A 20,952-nucleotide genomic window follows, 5' to 3' on the forward strand; every position below is an offset into this window, starting at 1 on the left:
AATTAACAAAATATGATTTAACAATGACAAAATATTAAAATACAATAATATAATTCACAAATATGTTTATGTGGTAAGTTATAATTTCTAATATGTTAACATTTTAATATTGTCTCATTTTTTTTTTCATAACGTGAAATGGGAAAACCGCAAAACGTAAGTTTGAAAATTGATTCAGTGCAGTTTTCGATTTCGCAGTGGCGGGTAAATGATTTCGCCTTCTTGGCACGTTTTTCGATAATGAGAGCGCGCTCTAGTGTAGTTTGTTAGAAGGCCTATCACCATATTATCTTATTGCGGTCGCCGACCGTTAAAGTGTTTGTGGTTGTTGTTGTTGTAGTAAGACGATTTTAAAATTATTTATTTGATTATATACCTAACCTCAATAGTATGTTCCATGGTGTGACCATGTTTTCCATGGAATTTTTGTGTTTTGTTTATTTGTGGGTGTAACTGCAACTGCAGTAGTGACTAGTGACAGCAGCAGCCGTCAGCCGAGAGGTATAGTTTGTATGTATTGTCGGTTCTTATTTTCTAATATGTAATTTATAATTTAAATTGACGTACTAAATTTAAATGCCGTCGAAACCTAATTATGTTTAATATTGTGTTTGTGTTCAGTTCAATAACATTAAAATAGGTAAGTGTTAAGTTGAAATTTTTGTATATTATACATTTTTCGGGTTTACCTAGGCGTTAACAGTTAACTACAAAATTTATTTTTTTTTTACACACGCTATCCGTTTTAATTCACACGCAATCTTAAATACAACGTAGGAGTTATTATTGAGTACGTGACCAGAGCACCACTATTCGAGCTTAACATAATAATTTTTTTCCCCAACCAATCGTTTTCTATCTACATATACCTACCTATTGTTACGTTGATTTAAACTGTCATGGGGGTAGGGGTCACTCATTCATAATATTTATGAGATACTGGATATTATAAACTATAAACTATGTATCCTTCAACTGTAATTGACTGTTAAATTGTGCTCGTAAGTTACAAAAGATAAATGCCAATGTATGACTGAGGTCCTATTGACCTATTAGGATAATGGTGTTGGTTGTTTTGTTACTACTGTAGACTGTTCTTTCCATTAGATAAACTTTGCTGCTAATAACAATTTTCTTTATTTTGACTTATTTCCATATTGCTATAAGGTAATGTTTAAACTATATACTGCTACTTGACATAAAACTTAAAAATACTGAAAAATATAAATAGTGTAACAATTTTAGTTGGTATGAATCTAGTAATATTCTAATAGTTATATTTCATTACAATTTATACATAAATATTTGTAATATTACAATAACAATTTTAAAGATATCAATTATGATAAATAATGCATTTTCCTATTTATTTGTTATCATTAATTATAGCATTCACATAAACTTTGAATTGGTCACCATTTTCTATTTTGGTTAAAAAAATTCTTTATGTATGCAATTTAAATATGATAAACATTTACCTTGTATCTACTTTTTCTTTACTTTACCTATTACAATTACTAATTTTTAGCTATTTTATAGAATATGAATTTTTCTAAAGACAAACAATTTATTTTTAAACAAAATTCCTAGTTGGCACAAAAACCTTTGTTACACTTGTTGCCTATAGCAGTTAAAAATTATTAACCATTTGTCTTGTAGCTATAGCTAATTTAATTTAATATTAAATCATTATTATCGCTAAAATTATATTGCGTTTTTTTTATTAATGTCACCTGTATAGTTATTTATAAAAATCTATTTTAAAATAATCCTTAAAAAAGTTACTTTTACTTGTTGTCTATTTACTTAACTTCAGTTTTAAAATCTAGAAAATTTGTTACACTTATGAGTCATAATGAGTCATGCATATTTTCATCTCTATAAATAGTTGTCTTAGCTCTTACAAATTTAAGATAAGAATTGTAAAATGAATCCTCTATTTTTCTATTTATAAATAATGAAATATTTTTTTAAAAAAATTATTAAAACAAAAACAATTAAAACAAATCTGAAATTCTGAAATAATTTGAACTGTTATCAAATTAAATAACCTTTATTAATAATTAGTAGCTATATAAATAAGTTTGATAGTTAAAAAACTGACATTAGTCTTAATTATCCAATTAATATATACCTATTATAATTAAAGTTAATTTTCTAAACCTTTATCTTAAATTGTATGGTTCATATTTAATTAAAATAATTAGCATGATAAAAATTTAATTTAAGATTGATTTTTTTTAGCTTTTAATCAATATATTTGGAGCAGAAAAACATCAAAATGTACAGAATTTCCAAGCATTTACTGTACTCAGTTGAATTATTATTTTTATTTCTTGTAACAACTTCATCTATAAGTAAGTACCTACATTTATTTTTATAAAATAAAAGTATGGAAGTATTTTTGTTAGGTACATAACATAAATGCATGATGTAGATTATTATTAATTATTAATTATAATCATTAAGACATTAAATTTATTTTTATTTTTTTATTTGTAATTTGCTATTTTATTTCAACTTTAAACTAAAATAAAAAGAATATATTTAACTAAAGAAATATGTATATAATTTTTTATATACATGCCTTAATGTTTAATGGTTTCACTTTTATTGTCTTAACTTTTGAAATATGACAATGGTTATATGTTTTAGTTTCAATCATTAAATATATATGTATAAAAACTTAAAAAATATATTATATTAAAGAGAAATTTGATTAATAATATTTTGACAAGATTCTTTACTCATTCCATTAGTTGTGTATTTATGTTCTTGTTATGATTAAATGATTCTAGTTCAATCTCCACCAAGAATTGTCAAAGAACCGTACACAGATGAATTACTATTTCAAGTAGCCACTGTTCAAAATCAAAATGTTAGACCATTTGTAATTGATTGTGAAGCAGAAGGAGAACCTGCTCCAAAGTATTAAAAATTATAAAATATATATTCATTATTTAAATTATACAATTCAATATTTTAATTTTTTATGATAGGTATCGATGGATGAAAAATGGTAAGAATTTTGATTGGCAGGCCTATGATGACAGAATAGCTCAACAACCTGGTCGTGGTTCATTAACTGTTACTGAACCCAGGGATGAAGATCTTGGTATGTTTGTTTTTGTATAATTATTAGTTATCAATTTTAATTAATCAAACTACATTTTATTTTTCAGGACAATATCAATGTTTCGCTGAAAATCCTTGGGGTACAGCTACTTCTAAATCTGTGATGGTTGTGAAGGCTGAATTAAATTCCTTTAAAGATGAACCAAAACTCTATGTTGAAGCTCAAGAAGGTGATCCATTTAGACTTGCTTGTCATCCTCCAACTGGATGGCCTAAGCCAAATGTATATTGGCTTATAAGGGTAAATACTTGAAAAATAATTAATTTATATAAAACATACATGCAATAGGTAATTAATAATTATGATTAATTTACTTTTAGAATAAAGCAGGTGGATTAACAACAGTTAATAACACTAGAATGACATTAGATCCGGAAGGTAATCTCTGGTTTTCAAATGTAACTAGACATGATACCAGTGATGGCTCTACATATTTTTGCTATGCCGAATCATTGACAATGTATGTATTATTTAGTTATTAAAATATCTCATAGAAATATGAACTTAACTCATTGTAATTATTAGGAGCGAGTATAAACTAGGAAATCCTGTAAATTTGAATGTTATTCAAACTGCAGAAACAGCTTTACAAAATAAATATCCACCTACTCAACAATATGTAACTAGAAGAAATGAAGTTGCGTTGTTGGATAAAAAAGTTGAATTGTTTTGTATTTATGGTGGAACGTAAGTGATATTATAAATGCATTTATCTATATAATGTTTTAGGTAATTAACTAATTTTTTTAAATTTATACTTGCAGTCCCTTACCAGAAACTGTTTGGCTAAAAGATGGCAGACCTATACAATCCAACGAAAGAGTAAGTCAGGGAAATTATGGCAAAAGTTTGATTATTCGGAAAGTTAAATTTGAAGATAAGGGAAAATACACTTGTGAAGTTAGTAATGGTGTGGGATCACCTCAATCATATAACATTGAACTGGATGTTATGGGTACAATAATATTTATATTAATTAATAATTATAATTTATAAAATGTATTTATTAAAACAAACTTTTTTATTACAATTTAATTATCAGCTGTGCCATATTTTACTGTGGTTCCACAAATCGTTGAAGGAGCTGAAGGAGAAACTGCAGTTATTAAATGTGAAGCAACTGGTAATCCAGAACCTACAATTAAATGGATTCATAATGGTCGACCATTAAGTGAAGCATCACCAAATCCCAGACGATTTGTAACTTCTAATTCTATTACAATTACTCCACTGACTAAAAATGATACTGGAAATTATGGTTGTAATGCAACCAACAGTATTGGATATGTGTATAAGGATGTTTATATTAATGTATTGGGTATGTTATTATTAAAACATTCTAGAATTTTTATAATTTTTTGTAACATCATTAATTTTTTGTATATTAGCATTGGCACCTGAAATCACTGAACCCCCTCATAAAGTAGAAACTGTTGATGGCCGTGCTATTACTATTGGATGTAAAAATTTTGGAGTACCAAAACCTCATGTAAAGTGGACAAGAAACAATATAGAATTAACTGGTGGACGTTATTCAACACTGGATAATGGGGACTTACAAATAAGGTTAGTTTCATAGAACTCAAGGTTAATGATTATTCTCAATTCATTTAATTTAATTTATTTTTATGGCCAATTTATTGACAATATTTAACAACTAAAAATTCTTTAAATTAACAATATTTTTCTATATTCCAAGCATTGCAAAAAAATTTTTGCTAGTTTTAATTTATTTATATTACTTTAATTTTACCATGATTTATAGTAGAAACAATAATAATTTTTTTTTATCTTTAATACAATTAAAGGTCAATTGACAAGGTTTACGTGTCACCTACTATTAATACATCATAAGGTTTTTTTGACTAAAATTATTTTTTTTTTAATATTTTTAATTTTTATAAAAATTGTATTTATTTAGTTATGATGCGATAAATAATAGTATTAAAATGTTCGGTAATATCTTAATACAGTTCTCTAATAATCGATAAAATTTAAATTATTCTGATTACTAGGGTTAAGATGTTTATGCACTAAAAACAGTTATGCATGATAACTTTGAAAAATATGCATTTAAAAATAAAGAAATGTGGACAAAAAATGCAATAAATGTATAGAGATTAATTTAATTATTAATAGAATATTTTTGTGTCTATATTTTAAATATAGATATGAAATACATTTTTTTATAACAATGGAAGCTATTGGAGGACAACTTAAAAAAATATGCAAAAAGATAAACATCCTAACCCTACTAATTACGCTCAATTCATTCATTTCTTTGTAATTACTAATATTGAACTTTTTTTTAGTGAAGTAAGTTTTACTGATGCTGGAAACTATACTTGCATTGCTACTAATAACTATGGAACAGCAAATGCATCTGGAACTCTTACTGTTAAAGGTTTGCAATTAACAATTTTTATATTAAACTAACTATAACTAAAATAATAACATTTATCTGTAGAACATACACAAATCACTGCTGAACCAGAAGATTATGAAGTAGTAGCTGGAGCAGTAGCCACATTTCATTGTACAGCAACTTCTGATCAATCTTTGCATCTTAACATTGACTGGTTAGCTAAAGACGAACCTATAAATTTTGACACTGAACCTCGTTTTGTCAAAACAAATGATTATTCCATGACTATCACTAAGACTATTGAATTGGATTCTGGAATGTATACGTGTTTAGCTAGAACTGAGTTGGATCAAGCAACAGCTAGTGCCATGCTTATTGTTCAAGTAATAAAGGCTTTTATTTGGTTAAATGTTACATTGTTAATCTATACATTTTTTTTACATAAAACTTTAGGATAAGCCCAATCCACCACAATTGTTAGGAATTACTTGTAATAAAAAGATGCAGCTGTAAAATGGCAACCTAAGGGAGATAATCGTGCACCTATCTTACGTTACACTATTGAATACAATACTAGTTTTGCTCCTGATACATGGTCAGTTGCATCAGATAATGTACCTGCATCTGGTCAAACATTTATTGTACCAATGACACCATGGGCAAATTTTACATTTCGAGTAATTGCAGTAAACAAAATTGGTAGATCAAACCCATCTTTACATTCAAGTGTTTGTACCACTCAACCAGATGTACCGTATAAAAATCCAGAAAATGTTGAAGCTGCTGGTACAACACCGTCTAACCTTGTTATTAGCTGGACAGTAAGTGATATTTTGACTTAAAGAAATTATTTTCCAAAATTAAAACAATATTAAAAAATATTTAGCCAATGCCAAAAATTGAACATAATGCTCCGGGCCTAAGATATAGAGTTTATTGGAAACAAGATATACCTGGCCAAGTCTGGAATTCAGAAGAAATAACGGACTATACTATTAAAGAATTAAAGATAGATAATCAACCAACATACCAACGGTATAAAGTCAAAGTAGTTGCATCCAATGAAAAGGGTGAATCTAATGTACTGCAAAATGAAGTTATTGGATATTCAGGCGAAGATGGTAAATTATAATTCATTATTAACTGTTTCTATTTTAGTTGTAATTATTAATTTGTATAGTTCCTGTCGAGACTCCTCAAAATTTGACTGTTTTGAATGTTACTGGAAGTAGAAGTGCAATATTAAGTTGGGAACCTGTTTCACCAGAATCTATTAAGGGAAATTTTAAAGGCTACAAGGTAAATTTATTTAATACTTAAATTATGTAATTGGATTATATTCATTAATTACCTGATATAGATTCAATTTTGGACTGAGAGAGATGGAGAAAACAATATGATTGAAGAACAAGTTAGTTCGGATATGACAAAAGTGGAAATTAAGAAATTTTTACCAAATGCTAAACACTATGTGCGTATACTTGCACACAACAGTCGTTTTAATGGACCGCCTAGTCAAGCAATAACTTTTAATACTCCTGAAGGAGGTAAATACTGTAGAAATTTGTAATTTATTTAATTTAAAAATTCAATATTTGAAAGAATACCTAAATTTTTCTTATTTATCAAATTACTTATTACTTTATTAGTATGACAGATCATAAATTAATTTTTAGGGTTGTAATAATGAAAAATATTATGTTTAGTTCCAGGACCTGTTCATGGAGTTGAAGCTGAACAATGGGGTTCTTCTGCCATTTTGTTAAGTTGGCAACCACCAGAAGAAGCAAATGGAGTGTTGACAGGCTACGAGATTTCTTATGAAGCTATGACTCAAGAAGGCGTTGGAGAAAAATCACAACGTCCTGCTATTACTGATCCTAAACAAACTACTGCTAAATTGGCTTCACTTAAACCATCAACTAATTATCGAATCTACATTAAAGCAACTACTAATGCTGGTGTTGGCGAACCGTGCGTAAAGATTTTGTGTAACTTAAGTTTTTATATGTAAGATAATAATACAATGTTATTCTTCTATAGATTTTTTATTGAACAACAAACTAAATCTCCTTTGCCCGAAGGAACTGAATTGGATAAGCCAGAGTTCAATTATGTCCATAAAGGTTATAATAATAATTTTGATACAGTTCGCATTTTATGGATGCCTAAACTTGATGGAAACCCAGGATCTCACTTCTTTGTAAAATACAAGTAAAAATACAATTTGAAGAAATGCCATTCTTTACCATATGTACTTATGCATTTTTGCTTAATTTATATAATAATTGTTTATAGGCTTAAAGGTGCCAACTTGTATGAAGAAACTAAACCTGAACTTGACATGAATTTTATTGATGTCAAGGGTTTAAAACCAGGAGAATTATATGAATTTGTTGTAGTTGCTGTGGATGGTAATACCATGAAAGAATCTGATATTGCTGAAATTGAAGCATCAAGCTCAGGTACATTTATTCAAAACTAAAATAACTATTCCTTATCTTATCATTTTTAAATTTTATGCAAGTAACTGATAGGAAGTTAATTTTTATTTTTATAACATTGTTATAAATTATAATAATATATAAAGGTGAACTCCTTACTCACTACTTTTTATAAATTTGGTCACACTTAATATTTTTAAAATACTATTTTAATTTTAATTATTTAGATCCAATAATTCGAAGAAGTGAAAATATGGCTACATCAGGATGGTTTATTGCAATGCTGTTAGCTTTGTTATTCCTCATTATCATGTTAATTATTGTATGTATAATAAAACGTAATAGAGGAGGAAAATATGTAGTGCATGAATCAGAAGCTGCCCGTGGTCGACATGATTATCCTGATGAACCTCATTTTCATGAATATTCACAACCGTATGTTTATAAATGTTGTACATTTTCATTACTTTGTATTAATGTTAAATGATTGTATTTTCTCTTTTTTTTTATTAGACTTGGTGGTGCAAAAAGATTAGGAAGTGAAAAACAATCTCCAGAAAGTGATACAGATTCAATGGCAGAATATGGAGAAGGAGACACAGGTATATATTTTTCTAGTATTTTTGCATCAATTTCATTATATTTTGTTAACATAATATCCATTACTACACCGTTTACTACCTCATTGCTATACCGTTTGACAATAGCACTTTAAAGTACAAATTGTTCATTTAGTATTCAAAATTCAAACTGTATTAAATATGTTGTTCTATGTGCATGTTAGTATCACCAGATAGAATCTTGATTGTAGAAAAAAAATCATTATAGCTCATTACAAAGTAAATATGTTTTTTAAATGATTATACAATACAAAAACTATTGTGCATTTCTGGTATATTATATTGCCTAAAGAGATCTAAGTTTTTATCAAACATATTTTTTATTTAATTATAATTCAGTCATTGTTATAATAATTTTATTAAGTAAAATAATTATATTTTATTATATTGCACACATTTTTATATTTAGTCTGTTTTTCAATATCCTGCATGTTAGTTATTATTTTGTTTTCTCTTCCATTTCACTTGTAGAAGGAATGAATGAAGATGGCTCTTTCATTGGCTTGTATGGTAAAAAAAGACAAGGCGAAACCACTTCGGCCGGTTTCGCTACTCTTGTCTAAATGTGTGAGTACATAACCACAAAAATAAACGTATTATTTGTAAAAATCATATTATTTATATCTATGTTTAAATTTAACAGCTCAGTTTACTGAGGACGGATCTTTTATTGGTCAATATGGCACTGCTAGAAAAAATCGGCAACAGCAATCTCAACCTCAACCACAACCACAATCTCCACTTCAAGCTGTCACCGGTTCGTCCTCTGCTGCCACTTATGTATAATTCGCAAAAAATATTTTTGGCATTTACTCATTTACCTATATAGTACATGAAATATTTTTATGCATTTTTAAAAAATCTTCCCTGCCCTAAAACCAAAGCTTTTTATGTCAGTATTACTATTTATTATTTGACCAATAACGCTTAAAAAAAAATAATTTAATTGTAAAGACACAGACTATTGTTGTCTTTTGTTGTAACTAATGGTTGTATTTTTGTAACGTGTCTATTAATTTCATATTAGAATTCCTCGTCTGTGATAAAAACATTTTTAAGTTCATGATAAAAAAAAAAAAAAATAGTTACATTAGGAATACTAACTTAACTATTTAATTTCAATTGGAAAAGAAGAAGTAGTATTATTTTTAATATATTAAAACTATTCATACATTTATAAATATATTTAAATTAATATCAGAATTTTGTATTCATACCATACCAATTAAAGGCATTGCTGCAACTTTTGATTTTATGCCACTGTCATTCTTAGAATGGTTTGGTTGTTGTTGTGATTAATTCTGTTAATTTATATTAATTTTAAAATGCACGCTAGGCCTGCGCTTCATTTAACACCTTTTTAAATATTTGTTATGTTATATATAGACCTCTAATAATTTTATATGTTTACTGTTTAGTATGTATTATTATTTTGTAATCAGTATTATTCATGAACAATGGCATTTTCTTTTTCTTTTTTTGATCTCAAAATCAAATTTAAAATGAAGCCAAACTATGATTTCACATCACATTTAATTATAAAAGTGACCTATGTTTCATGACAATATTTATTTTAAAAGATAAACATTTATTTTATTTTTGTAAATGTCAATCCAATTTTTAATATGAACAATATATTAAAATATATTTTTGATCAAATTTTCACCACCACCTTTCACTGCCCTTTATAGAATAATCCTTGTTATTATATTTGTATAACCGTTTTTTTTTTTTTTTTACATATTAGTGTAACGCATGCATTCCATATAAATTATAAATAGATCTTAGATAAGTTCGTAAATATATATTATTATAAACCAATGTAAAACGTTTTTACCTTTATTCAAAAACAAATATTATAATGTGACATGCCTACTTTGCCTCATAGAGATATATTAAACAACAACACTTAATATTTTAGTATATCACATTTTAAATAAAATATTGCACCTGTATTTAGTTAAGTCAATTTAGATGTAAAATATATATTTTTATTTTTATTTTTTTTTTTTGTCATTATTTTCCAGTGCCCTATGATATTATTTATTTATTTTTATTTTCTAAACACATCAAATTGTTATTTTTAAGTTAAGATATATTTTACACATTTGCAGTATTAATCTAAGTATAATTTTGTATTTTTAATAAACTAGTAGGTTATACTAAAATACCTAACTAAATGGCAAAGGTAATGTGATGTGTTTTTTTTTTATAATTTCCATTTTTCTATGAACATAATTATGAAGTTATACAGTATATTGTTATTTCTAAATAACTAATAGACTAATCAATTTGAAAATCATTAGTCCAGTCAAAGTCAAATAGTTAACATAATAATATTAAGTTACAGCTTATATAACAATTATCATTTATATTGTACAAATAAAATATAAAAGGATTGCACAAGTTAAATTTACTAAATTGATCGAACAATAAAATAATATTTATTGCTTATGATGTTAATATTTTATTTATTATTCTTTTATTGTACATTGATTTATGTTTTTGTTTCATTTAAATAATAACACTCATTTTTGCTATGTAAAGAGTAGTTTTTATTTTCAGTTTTCATATTATTCAGTGAGATGAATGTTGAGTTATTATTTATTAATCTACCATTTTTCAAAATAATGTTTTGATTAGTTAAAAATTGTTAGTATAGTATTATTTAGTCATTACAAGATGTTGGACGATTTCTAATTTTTTTATTGTCAATCTAAGCTGATCTTTTAATTTATTCATTGTCCCAATAGAATTGTACTATGAACTGTGCGATATTATTATGTGAAGTATAATATGTCGTACTAAGTATAAGTATTAGACTAGATTCAGAAGACTTTTGTCACTGACCACTGATATCAGGCTATTATTGTTTAGTTGGTCAAGTGTAAGTCAGGGTTGTACAAATTATATGAATAAAATAAAATATTCATCTAAAATTGATTTTTTTAAATTATTTGAATAAAATTGTTTTAGAAAAATTATCTATATGCGTAATGCTATTCACTAGAGAATGACTGAATTGATTTGTCTCATTTTTTATTAAATATTTGAAATATTCCAAATTAGGTTTTTACAGAAATAAAAACTAAGTGGTTGCTATGACATTACTTTTGTAATGTAATTCCATAATGAATAATATATTACATATTGCAGGGGTGGCCAAATTGTGGTTCGTGAGCCGCATGCGGCTCTCTTCATTGACGTATGCGGCTCGCGGTTTTATTTACAAAAACCAAAATTTTAATTTTTTTTGCATACATTTAAAAAAAAAATGTCTTTATTATTATTACTATTTTATAATTTCATGATTCATAATTTTATATATTTATCGGATGTTAGCTATCTTTATTATTTTTATGGTATAAAAGTACAGATTAGATAATTTGGCTCTTGATATAATTGCATCAATATATGTGGCTCGCATACATAGTTATGTTGGCCACCTCTGATATATTGGTTGCTAGGGACATTGTTCTACAGTACTATAGAGACTGCACGTCAGACTATTCATTAATTCTAAAAACAAATCAATCGAGAACCAGGCAGCCTAAAACTATGAATAATGATATAGGTATATCTTAATTCATGCCTAAAACATTAATTATGTTTAAATAATTAATTAACCATGGTATTACTCAAGTACTCAACAGTCAATCTCTACAGTGATAAAAATTATTGGAAGATTCGTTAGACGTTAATGGGCTCCCTTGTTAGTTTGTCAATCCTTCACTCCTTCATACCTCTCACAATCATAAAAGTTTTAATGCTTATTATTTTCGCACTTCTATAATAAGTATAATGATAAATTAATAAATAATGTTTAAATCAACAATCAACAGTGAATCATCATTCTACAATAGTCGTATCAATAATACATAGTTCTTATCAATAAATAATTTTTAAATCATGATAGTTCTTATCATTTTTATTTAACAAAGCAGAAAATTGAACTAGAAACTTCAGTAATAAGTAGTAATCAGCAAACTAGTAATGTACTAACTAGCATGATTAACTAGTAATTAATAACTAGTTAACTAATAATTTCTGTAATGTAACTAGGTAGTACTCAGTCAAGTAATATAATTTTTATGTTGTATCTATCTTATTTAACTTTCTACAACTAGTAATCTCTAAGCTATTAACCTCAACTCTTAATTATGTTTATTGTTTGGATTCTATACAATTTTTCAAACTATTATGAGTATTTATTTTTATGATTTTAAAAATATGAAAGTATTAGTTATGTGAGTTTTGATAAATAAATATTTGATTTTCAAAAAATTATTAAACATTTAAACATTTACCATGAATGAAGAACTTACTAATGAATTTAATACCTCCAAAGTTGTTACTGAAAACAAAGATAAAAGTAAATATTCAAGTCATTTAGATTTTAATTTGTTATTATTTATTTAAAATATATTTATATTTTTTATAGTTGAGATATTATTGAAAGCAACTGGTAATGCACCAATTCTCAAGACAAATAAATGGATGGTTGAAAAAGAAAAAACAGTGGCATCTATTAATGATTTTTTACGGAAACTATTAAAACTAGAACCATCTGATAGTTTGGTAAATATATTAAATATTCATGAGTAAAATTATGTTTAAAAGGACCTACAAATATTATCTTTAAATCTATTTTGTATATACCATGTTAATCAACAAAAAACACAAGACTCACGCAAATTTACATAATATACTGTCAACTATGGGTTTTATGGTAAAATGAGATAAGATTAATAGTTCATTTTTAATTTTTATATTGATATATTGGGTTTTTCATGAAGTTGCAGTATATCATTATATATTTTACTATTTATAGATCTTATTATTTGTGAAAAAAAATCATTATTTTTGTAATTTCATGATTAAAATTTAATTATAAATCAATTTCTCCAAAACTTTCAAAAAAATACATACTCATTAACTTCTGCATACTATTATGAGTTTTATTTACTTTAAAAAAAATTTTAATTTAAAATTTCAAAATAAACATAACTAATTGTATAGGTATTATATTATTATAGGTATTAATATACCTACAATCATTTTATAGTTATAAATACAATAATACATAAAACATTGCAAAAAAATAAACTTTCGAGTTTGATGTTATTTTTTATGGTATCCTGTCAATTGATAGAGCGTAAATTAATCGTGAGCTACTTTTCATAGTATGACAATTGGTAGCATCGTACAGAATTCAATAATCAAACATTAATTAAAAAAAAATATTACAACTTAGAATTAAAATTTAATTAATAAAATAACAAAAAATATTTTACGATATTTATAAGTTAGACAATTTTTTTGAGTTTAACACTCCAATATTTATAAAGATTTTTTGATGGTACTTTAATTCCTGCAACTTTTGCTCTATTGTCAATTGGTGTACTTGCTCCTCTTTTTGCAATGCATTTATAAACTTCCATATTGATGAGTGCATTGAGGAGCTTAACATAATTGAAAACAATAATAAATTGTGCCACCTTTCTTCGGAGTTATTTGTTCTGGGTGAATCAGCAAACACTAAAGAATTTCATTTCCACATATTTATTAAAAAATTAAGGTATTTTCTCTTTTTGTTCCTATATAAGGGACCCATCCAATTTCCTTAAAAATAATCTATTAATGGCATTAATGTTTCTTCATTTTGAACATAATAATTAGTTTCTAAAAGTTTTTCAAATTCTTCAACAACTTTATTTGTTAGTGCATAGTATGTACACCAAAACTTAAATATTTTGTAACAAAATTCCGTATAATATTAATCTACCAAAACTCACTCGAGATCTATTTATGCTCTATAAATTAACATTATGAATTATCTACTACATATTGACCTAGATCAATTTTTATGAACAATTTTAATTTATACCTATTAAATTATACTTATTTTTTTGCAGTTCTTATATGTGAATCAAGCATTTGCACCATCACCTGATCAGACAATGAAAAATTTGTATGAATGTTACAACACAAATGGTCATCTCATATTACATTATTGTAAAACCCAAGCTTGGGGGTGAGATCATAAATTTCACAAACTTACATTTTGTTTCCTAGGAATTAAAAATGTTTAAATTTGTGACATTGTATTATAAATTTATAAGTTATTATAATTATAGAATTTTTTTTATTAATAAATATGTATATTGTGTATAAAAATAAAACCATTTTACAATTATTTAAATCTAAATCTAGTATACTCAGATGGTCAAAATATGATATCGTAAACAATATTCAATTAAAAAGTTTGTATTACCACAAGTAAATATTTATTTATTATATTATATATCAATAATCACAATAAAAAAAAAAAACACTTATTATTTAACTATTTACAATATTTTTTGGAATACGCCATAATAGTGGACCACACAAAATATAACTGAAAATAACTATAAAATAAATTACTTTATTAATTATATAAATAAACTTAAGAAACATAACGATATATCATAAAATATACTTAGTAATATAAGCCTAACCTTGTTTAACTTTGTCCTAGAGAAAATAATAAGATCTTTGCCAGTTTATCGATGAATGGAATTAATTGGAAATAAAACGATACTTGCCTATGCGGATGATATTATGGTGATTGGGTGTTCACGTGAAGAAATTATTACAAAAACGGCTGACCTTTTAATGGCGGCTAAGAAAATAGGACTTGATATTAACCAAGATAAGACCAAGTATATGGTCATAGGCAGAAGGACTGGAAACATACAAAACCTAATATTTGACAATTATACTTTTCAGGCTGTTACTGACTTTAAACATTTAGGGATTAATATAAATAATTCAAATAATATTCATAACGAGATAAAACTTAAAATTGCTGCCGCTAACAAAAGTTACTTTGCACTAGGAAAATTATTCAAATCAAAGTTATTATCTACGAAATCAAAATCTACACTTTACTCAAGCTATCTATGACCAGTTCTGACCTATGGATGCGAAACGTGGTCGGTTACAAAGGTAGATGAAGAGAAACTTTTGACTTTCAAAAGGAAAATACTAAGACGTATTTATGGCCCTATCATAGAAAATGGTGAATACAGAAGAAGAACCAATAATGAAATCTACCAAATATATTAAAAACCCAATATCAAGTCCTTTTTAAGAAGCAAATGGTTAGAATGGGCGGGGCATGCCTGGAAATCCACTGATATAATAAAAGACATAATGATTGGCACTATTGATGGGAAAAAACTTAGGGGACAACCAAGGTAAAGGTGGATAGACTTAATACAATTAGACCTCGAAGAATGTGCACCAGGATCAAAATTAGAAGAGTGTGTAGACGGAGATAGATGGCATCAAATAGTAAAAGCAGCAAAGGCCCTAGATGGGCTATTGAAGCTAAAAAAAAAAAATAATAATAATAAGCTGATGACAAGTCATCACTGCTCAAAACCATTTTTTATATAAAATTATAAATCATTAAATTAAAATTTGACGAGTGTCAAGTAAAAAGTAAAAATTTAACTTTTGAATAATGTTATAACTTGTAAGTATAGCCTATGTAAACCTCATTACATTATACAGTCAACTGTAAGGATACTGTCATCAAAAAATAATTTATAATACAATCTGTAAATATGTTTAAGGTAATGAGTGATGACTAATGAATTAATTTTAATGATTTTATTTTTTAAGTGAAAATATTGATGCCAATGCTGCCAATGCTTATGATATTAGCACTAGCTTATGGCTAAATGTATTTAGCCATGCACTAACACATCTACCAGCTATCAGAAGTCAAGCAGATTGCCGATAATTCTGAATAAAAAATAATTTTAAAGGAATTATAGTCTATGTTTAGTAAAATCTCATACAAACATTTTTATTTGCGTATGTCAACACAAATACTTAACCAATGATTCAGTAAATAAGTAAAATATAAAGTTTTAAATTTACATGAAATAAAAATAAAATGATTAATACAATACATTAATATTAGTACAATATACATACAATATTTCTGATAATATTAAATTTAACTCACTTTCGTTTGTGCTTTTGATAGTAAAATAAGGGGTAATATTAAATATTAATAACTATTAACCTAACTTGGGAGTCTTTTAATAATAAGTTAAAGAATACATTTTTTTTAAAAAAACTATTGTACCTATTGTAATACATTTGAATCTCTGTACTTTAAAAAACATCAATAATTCTCGTTTCTTGATATAAATAATTATTTAATTGATAATTACTTTATGTAAGAATTTATTGTAAGATCTAAAATAGGTAACAGGTTAGTGTAATTTTCTTCACCACCTTTATTGTTAAACGACATACAACAAAACATCGTGTTATTTTTGAGGTATTACACAAGGCGCGTTTTATTTTTAATGTGGTGTCCCCGGTAGGCCTAATGCACATCATAAGCGAGAACGAGCGAATGCCAATCGACTATAACAATTGATATAGATATAGCTAGCCGGATTAGCAAATGCAATTACTCGTGTTAATTGGTTTAAATTTATAATGTTATTTTTGTCGTAGCACGGCATTCGCCTATTTCCAATGTACTAGTGTTTAATTTAAATACGTGTCTTAGCTTCTAAAGAAATAAGTGAGACTGTAGGTGATGAGAAATTATTAAAGTCACATCCTATTATAAGTTCAGGGAGTTAAAATAGGTTAAAAATTGTTTGGGTACCTGTTAATTGGATTTTGTATTAAAATACAGGTAAAAATATTATGGGTTACGGGTTTTGCGTTCAAGACCGGGTAAAATTGTTTTTGAGTTTCTCATTTGAAACTGGGTAAAATTTACGAGGAAGCCAGGTAAGGTGCTGTCGCTGTATAATCTGTATGGGTGGGTTTCAAGTATGGAATAGGGTAACATATTTTGCGGGTTACCCATTTTTACTCCCTAAATTAATAATTTGACGAAACTAGAATATATAAATTATGAATTATACGTTTTGATATAATAATAACAACCATTTTGAATCATTAATAACCAAAAATGTTCGATTATCTATAAATTAGCATTACTAACATATTTAAATGGATGAATTGCAAGTTTTTTTATTTGTGAAATATAATATATAGAAAAAATTATTATTTGAAAAAAAGTAATTATGTTACATTTTACATCAAAGACAATACTCTTCCTCTGGTTATACTATTATTTAAATTCAACACTTTTCTAATACTAAAACTATACTTAATATATAAATATTATTATATAATAATATAAGTATACAACATAATACATAAATTAATAATAAATATAATTGTCTATGATATAATACTAGTACTAGATACTGTAAATATTTAGATTAGACATACAGCTGAACTATTAAAATTACAATGCTCTAGGGTTTTTAGTCTATAAAAGTATAACAACTGAAATGAATAAATATTACTCACCAAATGATGTATAATTATTTTACAGATCGCAAATTAGTTAGCTGATCCATCTGATCCTGTATGACGATAAAAATTATTTTAACAAAACTCACGCACAAGATAATAGACATATTATTGTAGTAATTTTACAAATATTTAGGTACACCGTTAAAAATATAATAAATTCCGTAGCGTTTAGCACACAAAATATGAATGCATTAAAATAATTTAAATAATGTACCAACTACCAATAATATAGTATAATTTAGCTTAATATAAAAATCTAGAAAAAAAAATTTACGCAGTTTTACAAATTTTAACATTATACTGTATATTATAAAATGTCGAAAAAACGGTCAATAGGTATAGGTATGTATGATGTGTGTATGTGTTTCCGGCTGGTGATATAACGTATAATATTTATATAACTATAGTCGATGTGTTGGATCTTGGATAATTAAGTGGTTACACACCGGAATTGAGTTACACGGACAGTAAGTAATATAATAAAATAATAATATAATAGGTACCTACGTGGTACGAATAATTCGGGGATGATGCGACAGCGACATGAACAATTTTTGTTCCCATCTACTCAAAACGCAATTGCCAAATTCATTATCATTTGCCTCAATCACAGGTGATCCTCTATCCGTAAATGTATTAAATACGTATAAAGCTGCGATTAAAATACTTAAATATTATAGGACTACTACATTGCAACTACAATAAATACTAAAAATAATTTAATAGTTTATATATCTATACATATACATATATTTACAAAATACATAAAATTATCTTACTTGAATAAAGTATCTAGTTTAACTTAGCTGTTAGCTGTATTGACCAAGACTCAGGGCCGGGTTGGATAAATTCGGCTCACCGAGTTTTATAGTTTTATTAATATCAACAACCTGCAACCATGTAACTATGGTATATTTAAGTCCGACATTTAGTTTTCATTTCTTATACTTTTAACTCTTAATATATTTTCGGTCAGCAGATCGTCATAACTTGAACGGCCCAAAATTTTTGCGGCCCATCGAGTTTTCTCGGTATAATTCATCGAGCTATCCGGGCCTGCCAAAACTTATATAAAAGTAATTTCTTACCATCATGTGGGCTTACAATCATTTTTCTACATTATATGTTTAACTGTTATATAACATTGACTATTGAGATACATAAAACTATTCTAGGATCTGTGTTCTGAAGAATAGGAACCGTTGTTAATTTAAAATTGCATTCATTGTTGATGTGTATATCTTTGAAACTGTAAGTTATAACTTAAAAGTGTTATATCAGTATAATGATTTATATTTAGAATAAAAAAAAAACAATTCTACTTGAACAAAAAGAAACAAGGAAACAATTTAATAGGTATAGTTTATTAGTTCCTTATATTTATTAAAAGAAAATTAATAACAAATATTATTCAGCCAGCATATTATTTTATTAACATTCATAATAAATTATAATTATAATATAAAATATAAATAAATAGTTTACGTTTTATATTATGTCTGAAGCTAACATACGATAATAAGAAATAATAACAACTATGAAAGTGCTATAAGTAGGTATTAAATAGGTTTAGCCAGTGGTGTAGCAAGTGTATGGCAAATTGACGAAATGCCGAAATGTACCTACGAAAGTAGTATTTTTATTCTACTTTAAAAATGACATTTTTTTTTACTATACATTTTGAAATGTGTATAATTTTGTTTATTTATACACACTATATATTATATTCTTATATAAATTATCATAATAATATATTGTATTAAAAATCCTAACTAATTATAATAATTAATAATTAGCATGGTGTCTCATGCCCATTTTTTTAAATATAATTAATATTGTTAATTTTCCGGTTTGATTTTAATGTATAGTTTTGTTTTTCTTTAGTATTTTTACGTAATATATTGATTTTTTGTGTGTTGATAGTATTAATTTTTATAAAGTTATAAATAATTATCACCAATCAGCCGAAACGATATAATAATAATATTGAGTTGAATACATTGTAGTAAATACAAATATAAAAATTATTGTATAGGTAAGTATGTTACTTCCCTATTATTCCCAGTATATATCCCTGTATAATTTATAAATTAATTCACATAAACGATCGGTTAATTTATCGCCTAACTAATATATGCTATACTCAGGTAAATTTTGGATTATTTGCCCAAATGAATGATGCCCGTAAAAACTGAGTCCCAAGTAATAATATTTTTCGAAAGAATAATTTATGAATAACAACGATGTACCTAATTAAAAATAAAAAGTTTCTACATTCAATGAGTCTGTATAGTGAGTATAGTCACCAATTAGTGATAATCAATTATCGATTTGTTTACATAAATACATTCAAATAGATATATTTATAAAAATACGGAGTAAAGAGGTAGATAATTAAAATGAAAAAAATAACAATATAAAACAATTTTTTTGAGACAATAAATGTTGGAATATTAAAATAAAAATATTTCAAGATTTAAATTCGTTAAGAATAAATTATCTAACATAATAACAATAAATAGTAATAAAAAAAAAAAATTGACTTGAATTTGTATATTTTATATTTAATTAATTGTGATTTTTATGTACAACGTTGTGAATTATATTAAATATTAAAAGCAAAAAAAGCTCATTTTTAACCACGCCAATTATGTTAACATAACAGATAGTACTAAGCCTGTAAAAGTGAGAAGGAAAATGTGCTGTTTTGGAAACTAAACCTATTTATGTACAGGTACTCGGTTTACCTTATACCTTTTCAAATTCAGGACTCAGTTAACCACAAAAACGGTATTTCGGACTCAATTTACCTAACCCTCCCCCACAATTTTATCTTAATTAAGCTCTTATATAACAATAAACAGGAAGGACGCAATAAAGGTTATTATTTCAGATAAATTTTCAATTATCTTTGCTACATCGTCGGGTATTAGGGTGTCCCTCGAGGAGTACTACTATTACCTTTGCTTTTTTATTATTCAT

The 20,952-nt window shown here is 26.2% G+C and overlaps 2 protein-coding genes across 2 annotated transcripts; both read left to right on the top strand.

Moving 5' to 3' along the window:
* The first annotated feature begins 464 nt into the window (after window positions 1-464).
* Window positions 465-10,967, top strand: LOC113553434 (neuroglian-like). The gene is given in 23 exon segments (XM_026956761.2): window positions 465-640; window positions 2,245-2,357; window positions 2,799-2,928; window positions 3,000-3,115; window positions 3,183-3,376; window positions 3,457-3,596; window positions 3,662-3,823; window positions 3,901-4,091; window positions 4,179-4,454; window positions 4,525-4,702; window positions 5,449-5,540; window positions 5,604-5,884; window positions 5,955-5,994; window positions 5,997-6,322; window positions 6,388-6,622; window positions 6,682-6,800; window positions 6,862-7,048; window positions 7,208-7,475; window positions 7,545-7,715; window positions 7,800-7,966; window positions 8,173-8,380; window positions 8,459-8,547; window positions 9,209-10,967. Coding segments are annotated over 22 exon segments (3,789 nt in total). The 5' UTR covers window positions 465-640; window positions 2,245-2,281; the 3' UTR covers window positions 9,352-10,967.
* A 1,551-nt stretch (window positions 10,968-12,518) lies between these two features.
* On the top strand, window positions 12,519-14,747 carry LOC113554076 (ubiquitin-like protein ATG12). The gene is made up of 3 exons (XM_026957755.2): window positions 12,519-12,937; window positions 13,007-13,143; window positions 14,481-14,747. Exons 1-3 carry the CDS (start codon window positions 12,874-12,876, stop codon window positions 14,601-14,603), a joined length of 324 nt encoding a protein of 107 aa, XP_026813556.1. The 5' UTR covers window positions 12,519-12,873; the 3' UTR covers window positions 14,604-14,747.
* Window positions 14,748-20,952: the final 6,205 nt, after the last annotated feature.

This window comes from Rhopalosiphum maidis, chromosome 1 (genome assembly GCF_003676215.2).
Source record: "Rhopalosiphum maidis isolate BTI-1 chromosome 1, ASM367621v3, whole genome shotgun sequence".
Classification (NCBI taxonomy): Eukaryota; Metazoa; Arthropoda; class Insecta; order Hemiptera; family Aphididae; genus Rhopalosiphum; species Rhopalosiphum maidis.